Below are 16024 nucleotides of genomic sequence, written 5' to 3' on the forward strand. Positions count from 1 at the left end.
ATGCAAGTCTTAAGATGGAGGCTGAAGGGCAAACACACAATTATGAAAAATTGTGCTTTCCTTGGTAATGTTCCAAATCTATAATATGGATTTGTCCAATTATGTATCATCATCTTCCCAATTAGGGATAGAAAGGAGAGATAAATTATTGTGAAAACTATTGATAAAGTGTATTCAAGAGAGGAAGAAACTTCAATTTGTGTCAATCTAAGCTTGAAATTCAGTTTTTGCTTATCAAATTAGCTTGGAGTGGAGATTTTCTGCCTGAGTATTGTCTCAGTTTAGCTTCTTTGATGAGCAGCTAGACTGTTAACTAAGGGTGTGTATGCTAGATAGGGGTGTAAAACACTGAATGAATATTAATTAATTGACTCTAATTTGATTGTATGACATGGATCTATTGTTGTCTTGAAGTTTTAATTAAAAATATATGGTTGTAAAGATTGATTGAATCCTCCAACACTATTTTGACCTAAAATGCAAAATAAAGTTGGGTAAGACTCAATAGTGAGGACTTGCTGAAATTACTCCATGGGTTTGAGCCAGGGTTAGGACATTTCGAGTGATCTCATATTTAATGATATGAGCTAGCGATAGTCTATCTACTCAAGTAATGTTTTATGTTTTGTTTGAAATGATCTTGGAATTTGGAAGAATCCATAGGACATACGCTTGATAGTTTGGGAGAATATCAAAGTGTAGCCTAGAATAAGCGTTATCAATGTATCAATTAACATTGTTTCACTTAATCTTTGCCTATGCGATTTGAAACCAAAATGGCAACTTATGAAAGTCCCAATACATAATTTGTGTGTTATAATTTGTAAGGATATACTTTTGTTTTGCCTATCATTCATCTTATTTGTCCCTTTCTCTATCATTTAGAATTCATACTCTTATGTCATTTCTTCATAATTGAGATAGTTATAACGTTAATAAAATAATAATGTTTATATTAATGTTCTAAATAATAGAATAAATAATTTGACAAGGAGGAAGTATTATCAAAGATTCGAACTTTAGAAAGAAAAGGAAAAACAAGTTAAATGATAAGGTATCCGTAAGTTGAACGAATGTGAAAAAAAAATGTCTAAAATGGTCTATTAAGTATATTTTTGTTGGATATAGTTCTTTAACTATTTAAAAACTTATTAATGTTGGTTTATTAACTATACACTTATCGATTTTATTCTTTTAAATATTTTTAAACTTGTCATCTTTGTTCTCTCAACAATACACTTACTCATTTTAGTCTTCGAGTATTCATAAACTTATTAGCTTTGATTTTTGTCCTTTTTTTTAACAAATAGCTTAAGTTTATATTAACAGAACTCTTTGTGAAATTAAGTCTTTAATCCATTTTTAAGTTGCTTATCTATCTTTGTACTTTTTCTTGAAATTAATCTTATGAGAAGAACAATAAATGATTCAAAATAAAATTAATGACGAAAAAAGATACAATTTTATTCAATGGAGGATAAAATAAAACATATAATTTTTGCTGATGACTTGAATATGTCATGTTCCTTTTTTTGAACGGTTAATAGGTTATATAACCAATGCGATTTTTTTTAGTTTTATTGTTCATACAAAAGAAAAATAAGAGATTTGATCTTATTACTCAAATTTCTCCCTGTTAAATAAAATGAACAACATAATAAAATCAATCTATTAAAAAAGAGAAATGGTCTGAAATATATTTAAACTTAAATCGAAATTATTGTTACAATACCAAATTTTGAAAATGACTTTTTACCCCCTGCACTTTAATTGTGTATTTTAAAGGCATATATGTGCTCACATGGACGTAAAAAATATTGCATAATTATGAGTAATATGAGTCCACGTGGGCACATATATACCTTTAAAATACACTATTAGATAGTTCGGGGGTAAAAAATATACTATTAAACAGTTCAGGGGCAAAAGGTCCTCCATAAAATTTGATATTGTAATAGCAATTTCGGCCAAAGTTAGAGTATTTTTCAGACCATTTTCCCTTTAAAAAACTAAAAAAAGCTGCAAATCTACCATTTTATAAATTTCAACTTCTAAAAAATAAAAATAAAAAATTCCTTCATTAAAGTTGTTGGAGTACAAATTTTGAATTCAACGGGTAATGATTTTTTTTTCCTTTTTATTATAAAGTTTATCACATTCAAATCATTTTAGTGGCAATAATATGCTTCATTTTATCGTTCGTTGAATAAAATTATGACTTATATCTTTTTTCCTCGTGAATTTTATTTTTAAATCGTTGAGGTTAAAGTTTTTTGCATAAGACTAATTTAAAGTAAAAATAGTGGAGAGAGAAACACAACCAAAAATAAATGGATAAATGATTTAATTTCTTGAGACAGATCCAGTTAATATAAATACACAAGTACCCCCTAGACAATAACTAAAATCCCAGAGACACACCTTAACTAAACTAATCTCTTATTACCCCCTGAACTTTTTTTTTTTTTTATAATTTGTACACCTTTTTGACTTATGTGGCATCCAAATATCTCCCACGTGCCTCAATTGCATGGAGTCACGGAGTGTGCCACGTAAGACAAAAGGTGTAGAAAATTATCAAAAAAAATAAGTTCAAGGGGTAAAAGAACATTAGTTTAGTTAAGGTGTGTCTCTGAGATTTCGATTGTAGTTTAGGGGGATACTTATGCATTGTCCCTTAATGTAAACCTATGTATATATAAAATGAACAGAGATCAAATCCAATAAGAGCCTGTTTGAATTGACTTAAAAAAAATAACTTTTAAAAAATACTTTTGAAAGTGTTGAAATTTATTTTTAAAATAAGTAGTTATGTGTTTGGATAAAAGCGTTGCAGTTGAAAAAAAATTTATTGATGTTTGACAAGTAAGTATTGGTAAACACTTTTTATCAAAATGTCTGAAATGTCCTTAAGGATGTTAACACGATAAAAAGTTGATTAATTTAAGACTTTATACTTAAAAAAAATTAAAACAAAATTAATTTATATTTTACATCCATAGATAATAATATTTTCTATCATTAACATATTTCTTTATCATCACAAACTATTATTATTATTATTATTATTATAATAATAATAATAATAATAATAATAATAATAATAATATAACAATAATAATTAAATAATAATAATAATAAAAAAATTAAGGGCAAAATGGTAATATACTTGGTCAAGATAAAATGACTTTTAAGGAGGGAAAAAAAACACCTCTCACCTATCTTTTACCTTTAAACTTAAAATAAGTTATTTTTTATTTAAAATAAATTATTTTGATAATTGACAAATACTTGTTTTTAAGCCCATCCAAACAGGGTCTAAGTTTTTAAATAGTTAAAGGACTAAAATCAAATAAATATATAATTAAAAAACTAAAATCAATAAATATATAGTTAAAAGAACCAAATCTAATAAAAAAAAATATATAATTAAGAAACCAGATTAGACTAGTCCTATAATTAAAGAGATTTTGTGTGGAAAAAAGTAGGCATACTCGACAACCGTTGGAATTGAAATCCCGCCATGGATTTCTGGTCTTCCCGGCATTAAATGGATACTGTCTGTTTTTCACAGCATAATTTCAAAATGAGACAAAATATATTTGTTTTAGAGGAAAAAGGTTGATAAATGCAGAAGAAGTTTGCTGGAAATAATTAATACAAAGAGAGAGAGATAAGATAGTCATAAATGCATACCTCAACTAACTCAGTAACTAGTTCACATATTTAGGTGTGTCTATCCAAATTTCATTTAAGCCTTTCTCCAACCAAATAAATCAGTAGTAATTATTGCATGCTTTGACGACTGACTCATCGATTTCATTCAATGTGGGGTTCCGCTGAGAATCTGTCGGTGCGATCAACCTCATTCCGGGAGGATCGTGATGATGATGAGGAGGCGTTACGGTGGGCTGCGTTGGAACGGTTACCTACCTACACTCGTGTACGTAGAGGAATTTTCAGGAATATTGTTGGTGAATCATGGGAGGTCAATGTTGATAATCTTCAACATGATGAACGGAAAGTTGTGTTGGATCGTTTGTTCAAATCTGTTGATGATAATTGGGATAACTTGTTTAATCGCATTAGGCTTCGTTTCGATAGGTCAATTATCTTCTCTCGTGAATCAAAAAAATTTGTCTTCTATGTCACATTATTTCACTCTTTTTTTCATTTCATTTGCAGAGTTGATTTGGAATTCCCAAAAATTGAAGTAAGGTTTCAGCATTTAGCTGTTGAAGCTTATGTGCAACTTGGCAGTCGAGCACTCCCAACTATTTCTAATTTTGTCTTCAACATGACTGAGGTATTCATTTCCGTTTATCTCATCAATTACGGTAACACTTGTACTTTTAACATCTGAAATTTATCCCTTCTCTATCATAGGCTTTCTTAAGGTATCTAAGAATATATTCTGGCAAGAGAACAACGCTCACAATTTTAGATGATATTAGTGGGATAATCCGACCTTCTAGGTATGAATGCATAAATCAATCTATTGAAAGTATGTTTGATTTATTAACTAAAGCATTGTCGTGTTATTTTCTAGATTGACGCTTTTATTAGGTCCTCCTAGCTCTGGGAAAACCACATTGTTATTGGCACTTGCTGGACGCCTCAAATCTGACTTGCAGGTACTGTCTATTCATTGATTCTTCTGCGATATTATGGCAATATAGTACTAAGACATTGTTAAATTTGAAGATGTCAGGGGATATTACTTACAATGGACATGGTTTGAAAGAGTTTGTTCCTCAAAGGACATCCGCTTATGTCACTCAACAGGATTGGCATATTGCAGAGATGACTGTCAGGGAAACACTCGACTTCTCAGCACGTTGTCAGGGTGTTGGATCCAAATATGGTAAAGTTGTATGAGATTCTTCTAGTTGTTTTGACATTTCCTTAACTGAACTGTTGAATTTTGCCACAGATATGCTTTTGGAGCTTTCAAGAAGAGAAAAGATGGCAGGAATAAAACCTGATGAAGATCTTGACATATTCATCAAAGTAAGTGTGGTTTCGATGCAGATGTCAATGAGCGATGCTACTTTACTTCGTTTAATAAGTATGCTGACTTTTTTCTTAACAAATTTATGACAATTCATACATGATATGTATTCTTAATTAGGCGTTAGCTTTGGAGGGGAATGATGCTGGACTTGTTGTTGAGTACATACTAAAGGTATTTTGTAAATTTGGTTTAGATTCATGTGATGCTTTGATATTTGCATAGATTGTACTACTGGCTTTTTACATTAATAATGTGTTGGCTTTTTTAAAGATGGTGCAACAAAGAGAAGACTATCTCTCAATAATTTTACTAAGCAACATAATCAACAGAAATCTGCACAACAGGAATTCAAAAAAAGAAAAAAAAAAGAATATCTAAACAAACTAAAAGGATCTAATAGAAATTTAAAATTCAAAAAAGTAGATTCATCCTAAAACTAAACAACTTATCATGCTAAAAAGATTACTGCATTAACTGAAAACAAATTTCAACACTTCTCCTTAATAACAAAGTTCAACTACACTCCCAAATTAGAGATCTAGGCGATCATCTGCAAAACTATACTCAACTTACGAGGTCAGGGTTGAATATTTTTGTGTGTGTGTGTGTGTGTGTGTGGAGGGGGAGGGTTTCAATAAGGGATAGACACTACACTAAGATAACAAAAGTAAAGATAGATTGATCAAAGACCTTTTGACCCAAGGATAGCAAATAAATTCTGGAATGGGAATTCAATTCATGCTCAAACATAACCAAATATCATCAAGATAATCGTGGGTAAGTCAACTATGCATTGGATTCTCAAGGACCCACTTGTATCTCTTGATCACAAGCAAGTATATCTGGACTAATTCTCTCGAACTTAGCAAGTATAACAAACTAAACAATTCAATATGGCAACACTAGGATTATCGTACCTATAGCGAGATGAGGGTTAAAAGGGATCTAGACTTTCTCAAGTTCTAGTCCTTTTGTCAATCCTCAAATCGTGCTAATCAATCTTTCCTACTCTTAATCCTCTTCCCTAAGCAAGATCAAGATAAATACAAGTCCTTGGGTCGGATACTCCCTTGGAAGACAATTAAAACATGAGATCAATTAAAGAATCAAAGACTCATATCATAAACAAGACAGTATTCAATTAATTGCAAAAGCACAAAACTAGAATCAAAACCACAATGTCCAAATCTGAAAATCAGACACTACAACTATGAACAATTAAGCAAAACCAAGAGTTGAAGAAAGATCTTTAAGGTTTGCACATTTAAGCTCACACAATCTTCGCTCTTCAAGTTGAGTGGTGGCTCTTTCCTCCCAAATTAGGATTGATTAGCTACAATGTAGGTCAGTGATAGGTCGAAGATATGAGATATATCCTCATGAGCTAAGTGTTGGCTTTTATATGAATTTGAGGCTGAAACGATGAGATTCCAGTCATTTACAAATATCTCAACAAACTAGAAAAGTGTAATAGAAATTTTGAAATTAAAAAATGTGAAAAATTCATCCTAAAACTAAAAAACTTATTATGCTAAGATAATTACTGCAATAACTAAAAAAAATTTTAACAGAGAAAGAGATGTGATTCATCTATAATTCCAACTCTGCATACTTGTTTGTATATCAAACATCAATGTGGATCACTCTCTCTTCCTGTTCTTGTTGCTAAACTCCTATTTTTCTTTTGTAGTGTGATGATGCAATGCGTACTAATTTAATGTAATATATGCTTGGTATGCGTTTCTATTTCTTGTTGTTACAAGCGTCATAGAATCATGATTATGCTATTGGCATTTCTGCAAGAAGTGCAACAAATTCATGGTACAAGTGCATAATATGTGGATGTTGTGTCGAGTAATTTTTAATTTCATCTGCTTACTAACGTTTATCTAACAAAGATTCTAGGTTTAGACAATTGTGCGGACACCTTGGTCGGGGATGAAATGCTCAAGGGGATCTCTGGAGGCCAGAAAAAACGGCTCACCACTGGTGCATGGATTATTTTTTTTTTTTCATTTGGATTATGAAATGATCAATAGTTCTAAGCATACCAATATATTTGATGGTTGTTATAGGTGAGTTGTTGGTGGGTCCATCAAGAGTGCTCTTCATGGATGAAATCTCAACAGGGCTTGATAGTTCCACAACATACAAAATTATTAAATATCTTAGACATTCAACGCATGCACTCGATGGAACTACTGTTATTTCTCTTCTTCAACCTGCTCCAGAGACGTATGATCTATTCGATGACATTATTCTTTTGTCTGAAGGCCAGATTGTGTATCAAGGACCTCGTGAAGATGTCCTTAACTTTTTTGAATATATGGGATTTCATTGTCCCGAGAGGAAGAATGTCGCAGACTTCCTTCAGGAAGTAAGTGTGTAGCTCTGGATTGTGAATAAATTTGATGGCGTCTTAGCTTCTTAGTTAAATGTTTTTTTTTTCTCATACAGGTTGTCTCTATGAAGGACCAAGAACAGTACTGGGCTGTTTCTCATCGCCCGTATCATTACATACCAGTGACCAAGTTTGCTGAAGCTTTTCGATCATACCGCACTGGGAAGAATTTATCTGAAGAGCTAACTATTCCTTTCGATAAACGCTACAATCATCCTGCAGCCTTGTCAACTTCTAAATATGGAGCGAAAAAAACGCAACTTCTTAAAACTGGCTTTGACTGGCAACTTCTGCTCATGAAAAGGAATTCGTTTATTTATATTTTCAAATTTTTTCAGGTAGATCCAGCATGAGTGTTTTGAAGAATTACACCAAAAGAACTAAAACAGGATTATCATATATATATATATATATACATATATATATACATATATATATATATATACATATATATATATATACATATATATATATATATATATACATATATATATATATATATATATATAACTTTTGGAGGCTTCTGAATTACATTTTCAAAAGCACATTCGTGTTCTTACGTTCTCTATGTTGGTTTTCAGCTCTTCTTGGTTTCTTTGATCACCATGAGTGTTTTCTTCCGCACAACTCTGCATCACAATACAATTGATGATGGAGGCCTATATCTTGGGCAACTGTATTTTTCCATGGTTATTATTCTGTTCAATGGTTTCACGGAGGTCTCCATGCTTATTGTCAAGCTTCCGGTCATTTACAAGCATAGAGACTTGCATTTCTATCCATGCTGGGTCTATACACTTCCTTCTTGGGTATTGAGCGTTCCAACTTCCCTGGTTGAATCTGGTTTATGGGTAGCAGTGACATATTATGTTGTTGGATTCGATCCAAGTGTTGCACGGTAAGTATAGACTTTCGGATTCACATTTTATCTTTATCTGAATTCTATACCCACTATCTTACCTGTTGTTCTCTGATTTTATTTTTTTCCTTAACTCTGCAGATTCTTTAAACAATTTTTGCTTTTCTTTTTTCTGCATCAAATGTCTCTTGCACTTTTTCGTCTAATGGGAGCCTTGGGTCGCAATATGATTGTTGCAAACACTTTTGGATCTTTTGCTATGTTGATTGTCATGGCTCTTGGGGGATATATTATTTCAAGAGGTGAAACTGAATACTCATATTGCTTTTATCTTGCTAAGATCCACGATAAGTTGATGATTCATTTCATATTTTCTGTTCTGACAGATAGAATACCAAGTTGGTGGATCTGGGGCTTTTGGATTTCTCCCCTGATGTATGCTCAAGATGCAGCTTCGGTTAATGAATTTCTTGGGCATGCATGGGACAAGGTCTTCTTTTATGATGCCAAGTATTTTAAATTGGTCTTAAATTTGCTTAAGTTATTTAGTTTTCTTGACATAACTGTAAAAAAGGCAAGAATATGTACTGTACTTGAGGTAAACTTGGAGCTAACTTTTGAAATGAATTCTTACTAGTATCTGCAAATTTCATTTTACATATTGTAAAAGTAGACAAAACAAAGATTATGAAATGAAATGATTGCATCGAAGAATGAATTCTATGTGTTCTATAGAAGAACTGAGCTGTAATGTTTTGATGAACATGGAAAACCATTACACCACCCTTTTTTTTAGTGAGTTATTGTCATTTCAACTGTTTGGCTATCATCCAATACATGTCCTTTAACATCATATCCACTGTTTCCTTGTATTAAATAAGAAAACAACTTAACAAGTTTTCTCTTATGCATGCAGAGAGAAAACAAGAACTCTGATTTGCGACTAGGTGAAGCTTTATTGAAGTCACGCAGTTTATTCCCCCAGAGCTGTTGGTACTGGATTGGTTTCGGTGCTTTGCTTGGATATACGATTCTATTCAACATGTTATTCACATTCTTCCTGGCCTACCTCGACCGTAAGACTCTGATCCTATATGTGATTCTCACATAGTTTGAATCATCAAATGAAAAAAGAAAAAACTGGACATATAGTGGCATGTTGCTATGTAACAACAAAAACCAATTTTGTATTTTTTTTTTCCTCATTTTACTTCTCTTCAGCTCTTGTCAAGCATCAAGCTGTGGTTTCTAAGGAAGATCTTCAAGATAGAGGCAGGACTAAGAAAGATGAACCTACTGTCATTCAGCTACAAGAGTATTTAAAGCATTCTGGCTCGCTGACTAGTAAGAAGATTGCTGATTAGTTAGGGCGTGTTGCATTTTACGAGATTTGAATTTCAACTCAGACTTTTCGGTATGAATAATGAGATTTCTACTTAATACTATTCAGGACAAAGTTTCAAGAATAGAGGCCTCGTTCTACCTTTTCAGCCACTTTCCATGACTTTCAAGGATATCAACTACTATGTCGATATACCTCTGGTATATTCCTCAACCTCTTCTTTCCAAATTTATCTGAGCATCTTTTTATCTCTGAAGAACACAAATATCATGGATCTTGGGCCGCACTTTATGGCATTTCCACTATAAAAAAAATCCAATCCCAATGTTACTTCAGGAACTGAAACAACAAGGCATGGCAGAAGACCGGTTGCAGTTGTTGGTTAACATCACTGGAGCATTCAGGCCTGGGGTTCTCACTGCACTGGTGGGAGTTAGTGGTGCTGGAAAAACCACCCTCATGGATGTATTAGCCGGTAGAAAAACTGGTGGTACTATAGAAGGGAGCATCCATATATCGGGTTACCCAAAGAAGCAAGAAACGTTTGCTAGAATATCTGGCTACTGTGAGCAAAATGACATCCACTCACCTTGCTTGACCATTCTTGAATCACTACTGTTTTCTGCTTGGCTACGTTTGCCATCAGAGGTTGACGTAGAGACACAAAAGGTAACACCTCGGATAATTTTTGATATTTTCTATATTGGACTCAAATAACTTATAAGGAGGACATCGGTTTCAGGCATTTGTTGACGAGGTAATGGAGCTTGTGGAGCTGAGTCCACTAAGAGGAGCTTTGGTTGGTTTGCCTGGAGTTGATGGACTGTCAACAGAACAAAGGAAACGGCTAACAATTGCTGTTGAACTAGTAGCTAACCCTTCTATTGTGTTCATGGATGAACCTACATCTGGATTGGATGCAAGAGCTGCAGCTATTGTAATGAGGACTGTACGTAATATTGTGAACACCGGCCGAACAATTGTTTGCACAATCCACCAGCCCAGCATTGACATTTTTGAATCATTTGATGAGGTATTTCTTTGCTATTCTAAATGGATCTCTTTTCTTCTTTTTCTCTTTTAGAACAGCTGTCCAAACATATTGGTTTTGCGCTGCACAAGCTGCCTGAGGGCCGTGACAGGGCACCCAACAATGTCAATTTTTGCTGAATGAATGTCTTCTAAATTTGAAGTTCTCTCCATTAAATAGAAAGAATGCTGGATTAATGTCAATTTTTACACTCAACAACCCTATTTTTGTTCTGGCGTATATGGGCATGAGCATTGCAAGATGATTACTTTATCAATCAAGAAATTATTGAGTTCATGAGACATATATTATTCACCTGAATCAGATCTTAATATTTCGGGAGGGGGGAAACTCTTTTGGAAGAAGAAACGATTTGGTCTCAATAAAAGATCCTATGGAAAGAAAAGAAAATGGAATTGATTCAGGTAGAAAATTGAGTCCCAGAGTTAGCCAAAAATGTCTTGAATATGGAAAATACTTTAGATTTGGAACGGAGAAAATACACCCATGTAAACCGATTATGACCGCCTATGAATGTCACAATGTACTAGAAATGAACATGAGAAATAATTGGTGAAATTCCCCAAACACCACTATGATTGACATTAAAACACTTTGTAACACAGCTACCAAAATTAGGAAAAGGAAGAGTATTACTTTTGCTTAATTTACAAATAGAGAAATCATAGGAAGCTGGTGAATTTTGATTTTTATTTCTCAATGAACCGAGAGTGCCAAGTTTATCACATGAGTCAAATACATAGGGAGAGTCACCCTTAGGACTCGCTTTTAGATGGACCATGTGTGCCAAGTTTATCATTTCTTATTATGGTGTGGTTTCACTGCTGCTTGAAACTTAGAAGCCTTTCCATGTGGAGAGGCCAAACAAAGAGACCTTGGCCCAAATATAGACTTTCAACATGTGGACGTCAAGGACTGAATCATCAGCACATACACCATTGCGCTGAATTAGCCATGAGAACTTATTTCTCTGTCTGAAGTAAGTTTAACAAGAAGTTTTGAATAAGTTCTGGAAAAAAGTATCTGCTAGATGGTACTGAGAGAAATTAGGAGTCTTGGGCTGCTGTTGTGATTATAAGTATGGTGATGTGTTACTGAAAAAAAAATTAGGAAAAGGTGTTCAATAAGTACCGAAGATCGGCCACAGCTTTAGAAAAGAAAAAGGTGGTATAAGTTTGTCATTACGACCAATAAAAGAGGTAACTGAAGAGGACTTGAAACCAGTACGCTGAAGAGGACAAAGAAGCATAGAAAATGTAGGTGCTCATTACAACATAATGCAGTCGAGGAGTTCATCTACAGGAAGAAACAGCCAAAGAGGGATAGAACCAGCATGAAGACAAGAAGCAAGTGTTGCGGAAATATCGTGGATTAACTAGCACACAATCACAAACAAAGAAAATATAGAAGAAAAATAACAGATGGATTTAATGAGGTTCGGCTAGGCCTAATCCTCTAAGCAAAAGCAGAGAGTTTTTCACTACAAAAAAAAAAGGTTTATAATGTCTCAAGCCTCTAAGACTACATTGTGTCCTTTACAATGCTTTAGAATCCCCAACTATACCCCCTATATAGAGATCTCAAGTAGTCTCAAACCTATATGGAAAAGGTTCTCCTAATCCTAAATGGACAACATATTCCTTTCCCAAATCTATGAGCACAAAGGTTCCTAAGCCAATAGAGATTATGAGTTTCCAAAATATACGAGAAAAAGTTCACGACATTATTAACAATATTCTTGTTGGAAGCTTAGACAGCATAGAGAAGTACAAAATGACAGATTGAATATATAATGCTTAACTGCTTATTCTCATAATACGATAAAATCAAGGAGTATCAGTCCGTTGTACAGAATATAATAGACAAATGTATTGTTGCTTGCTTCTCATTATTTGACTATTGATTTCTATTGTAATGGCAGCTTTTGTTTATGAAGCGTGGAGGAGAGCTCATTTATGCAGGACCTCTTGGTCCTAAATCTTGCAAGTTGATAGAGTATTTTGAGGTCATATACTTACAAACTTTTTGTTTCCATCGTGTGCATTTTGCTATTTCTTGACATATGATCATCTAAAAGTAGGTATATATTACACTTGTCGTGTAGGCAATTGAAGGAGTACCCAGAATAAGACCTGGATATAATCCAGCTACATGGATGTTGGAGGTTACTTCGTCAGTAGAAGAAACTCGACTTGGTGTTGATTTTGCAGAAATTTACCAAAGATCAAACCTTTTTCAGTACGAACAATTTTCTCATCTCTAACTTACTCTATGCTCTTTTCCCTAACTCTTTACTTCTTTTCTTGTGTATCCAGATATAATCAAGTTTTGGTTGAAAGGCTAAGCAGGTCATGTGGCGATTCAAAAGATTTGAATTTCCCTGCTAAGTATTGTCAGTCCTATTTCAGTCAGTTCCTAGCTTGCCTTTGGAAGCAAAATCTCTCATATTGGCGCAATCCACAATATACTGCTGTTCGCTTCTTCTATACGCTCATCATATCTTTGATGCTTGGGACAATTTGTTGGAGATTCGGATCAAAAAGGTTTCTTTCTACATTTATCGTAACCTGAACATGTTTTGTACTTACACTCCTTTGTCATCATCACATATTGGTCATCACTATCGATATGTTACTCTCAACAGGGATTCACAGCAGGATTTATTCAATGCAATGGGATCCATGTATGTTGCAGTGTTGTTCGTTGGAGTTACAAATGGCACTGCTGTCCAACCAGTTATTTCCGTTGAAAGATTTGTCTCATACCGAGAGAGAGCTGCAGGGATGTACTCAGCTTTACCATTTGCATTTGCTCAGGTTTCCCCGTATTTGTGTTTCCTTTATAAGTAGTTAAAAACTTGTTTTTTTTTCTTAGGTATTCTTAACAGTGTTCCACTTTACTATACAGGTTGCTATTGAGTTTCCGTATGTGTTTTCACAAGCAATAATCTACAGCATTATATTCTATTCAATGGCAGCTTTTGAATGGACTGCATCGAAATTTTTATGGTACCTGTTGTTTATGTACTTCACTATGTTGTACTTCACCTTTTACGGTATGATGACTACTGCAATCACACCCAATCACAACGTGGCTGCCGTTGTTTCTGCTCCTTTTTACATGATTTGGAACCTTTTCAGTGGTTTCATGATACCTCATAAGGTAATGAAGTACTCCATTTGTCTCAATTTATATGACTTACTTTCCTTTTTAGTCAGTTCTACAAAGAATGACAGGTCTATGTTACCCATACTAAAATGATTTATCGTCACACAAATTTTGTATCTCACATTCTTATGTGACTGTAAACTTTTTGTTTCTAATTACAAATTTTGAAACAGAGGATCCCAATATGGTGGAGATGGTACTACTGGGCAAATCCTGTAGCTTGGACTTTATACGGGCTTGTCGCGTCCCAGTATGGTGATGATGTAAGACTGGTGAAACTATCCGATGGAATTCAGTCACTTCCAGCAAACCTTTTGGTGAAGAATGTATTTGGATACAGGCATGATTTCATTGGGGTTGCTGGTTTTATGGTTGTTAGCTTTAGCCTGCTGTTTGCAGTGATTTTTGCATATGCAATAAAATCATTCAATTTCCAGAAGAGGTAATTTGAAGGAAATGAAGATGATACCACTCAATTTATAATTCACCAATTATGGTCTTGGATGATTCCTTTTATACTAAGCAACATATAGTTAATTAACTATAATTTGTCATTCCATTTTTTAAGAATTGACTTGTATATAATATAGTATATTATTTGAACTGAAAATCTAGTTACCAAATTGCAGAATGGAGTAAATTTGGCTCATTTTTGATAGTGTTCTGTTGGTTCAAAAGTGATTAGGGCGTCAAGCTTATAGTTTGTAAATTACATGATTGATAAATTAGATGACAAATATTTATATTAAAAATGAATATAAAGAAAAATATTAAAATTGCAGAGAGAAAAATTCTCCACAAACAAAACTCTCTAAACAACTACATTCGGGATGTTCTTGTGTTCTTTATGAAAATACTCATCTTTAATCTATAGTTCTCCAAACTTTTCTTATGAAAAAAGAATAAAAATCAAATATGGAACAATCTTATATTTTTCTTTCCGGGAAAGTAAAAATATTTATGATAATATTTTGTCTTTTTTTTTTTATAAAAAATCTCAATTAAGGTAAGAAATCAGAGCAAAACCCTACCATGTTCCAAGTTTGTTAAATTGACCACATGTTTGATCGTAAAATAATTGTAATCTTTGTGCTTCGGAAAAGAAATAAAAAATTTCTACAAATGCAATTGTGCCAATAAGAAAAAGTAATCTGGTATAAAAATGGATAGGAAAAAAATGTAAAAAATTTAGGAGCCGTCAAAAGGGGTTCTGTAGAGTGGTCTAACCCCAAGGTAATCTTTTTGGAGTTGTTTTCATGTCCAACAAAAAAAGCTTGGTGTGAATTGAGGTAGCTAGCTACCAGCTAGTCTAAGTAATATATTGATGTAATTCCATGCAAATCTGGATACACGGCGAACATGAGGTCCCGCTCACTATTCATGACCAGACAAAAAGGGACCACTAGCCTAGAGAATCAAATAGGGAATAGGCCCTGCGGACTGACTATCTTTTTCTTTATACGCAATATCTAGAAAGGCAAAGAAAAAGATCTACGGTGACTTTATGTTGGCATGAGATTTGGGTTACAAGCAAGTCATTCTTGAAACAGATTTTGAGTATGGTTTGCATGGTAAGAAACAAGTTACATATGATCCCTACTCCTTTTTAAATTACAAAAAAAATCCCGTAAAATTGTTGTCATTTGAATACATCCCATTTGATATATTATAAAATTAGCTTATTGATATTAAAAATAAATTGAATATAAAAATAAATGTCAGTTCCCCAGATTATACATATCAAATTGATATCAATCTCTTTCAAATAACAATTTCTAACAACTCAAATTTCAAATCCTTCTCTTGAATCTCTACATACACTGTTTTATTAATAAAATCATGTTGCAGATAATTAACGATACTTAATGAAGTGGAAAGAAAAAAATTGGTGAAGATGAACTGTCTCTTCAATAACTTGCAATCATAAATTGGAAAGAGAAAATATTTGAAATTCAAAAATAAAGAGATTGAGATAATTTGTGATACCAAGGCGTGATTTTAGGCGTGAAAGAAAGGGATGTATTTGAAAAAAGTGAGAGAAATTGTGGAAATTAAAGAGAGATTTTTATAATTTTTTAGAATGATAGAAAATAATTTAAGAAAAAATAGCAATAAAAAAATGCTAATAACTACAGTATCCTATTTTTGATTAATTTTAATTTCAATGATAAATATATTTTTAATAAAAA

At 33.2% G+C, this 16024-nt stretch overlaps 1 protein-coding gene across 1 annotated transcript; it reads left to right on the forward strand.

Moving 5' to 3' along the window:
- The first annotated feature begins 3455 nt into the window (after positions 1–3455).
- ABCG36 (ABC transporter G family member 36) lies at positions 3456–14484 on the forward strand. Its single transcript, XM_010322765.4, has 24 exons — positions 3456–4104; positions 4186–4306; positions 4387–4475; positions 4550–4634; positions 4705–4864; positions 4934–5010; positions 5132–5185; positions 6913–7003; positions 7090–7391; positions 7472–7753; positions 7997–8313; positions 8416–8576; positions 8661–8764; positions 9191–9350; positions 9496–9618; positions 9725–9816; positions 9953–10285; positions 10359–10649; positions 12589–12672; positions 12772–12905; positions 12983–13210; positions 13312–13483; positions 13575–13829; positions 14009–14484. Exons 1-24 carry the CDS (start codon positions 3827–3829, stop codon positions 14279–14281), a joined length of 4266 nt encoding a protein of 1421 aa, XP_010321067.2. The 5' UTR covers positions 3456–3826; the 3' UTR covers positions 14282–14484.
- The last annotated feature ends 1540 nt before the right edge of the window (positions 14485–16024 follow it).

This window comes from Solanum lycopersicum, chromosome 5, assembly GCF_036512215.1.
Source record: "Solanum lycopersicum chromosome 5, SLM_r2.1".
NCBI lineage: Eukaryota > Viridiplantae > Streptophyta > Magnoliopsida > Solanales > Solanaceae > Solanum > Solanum lycopersicum.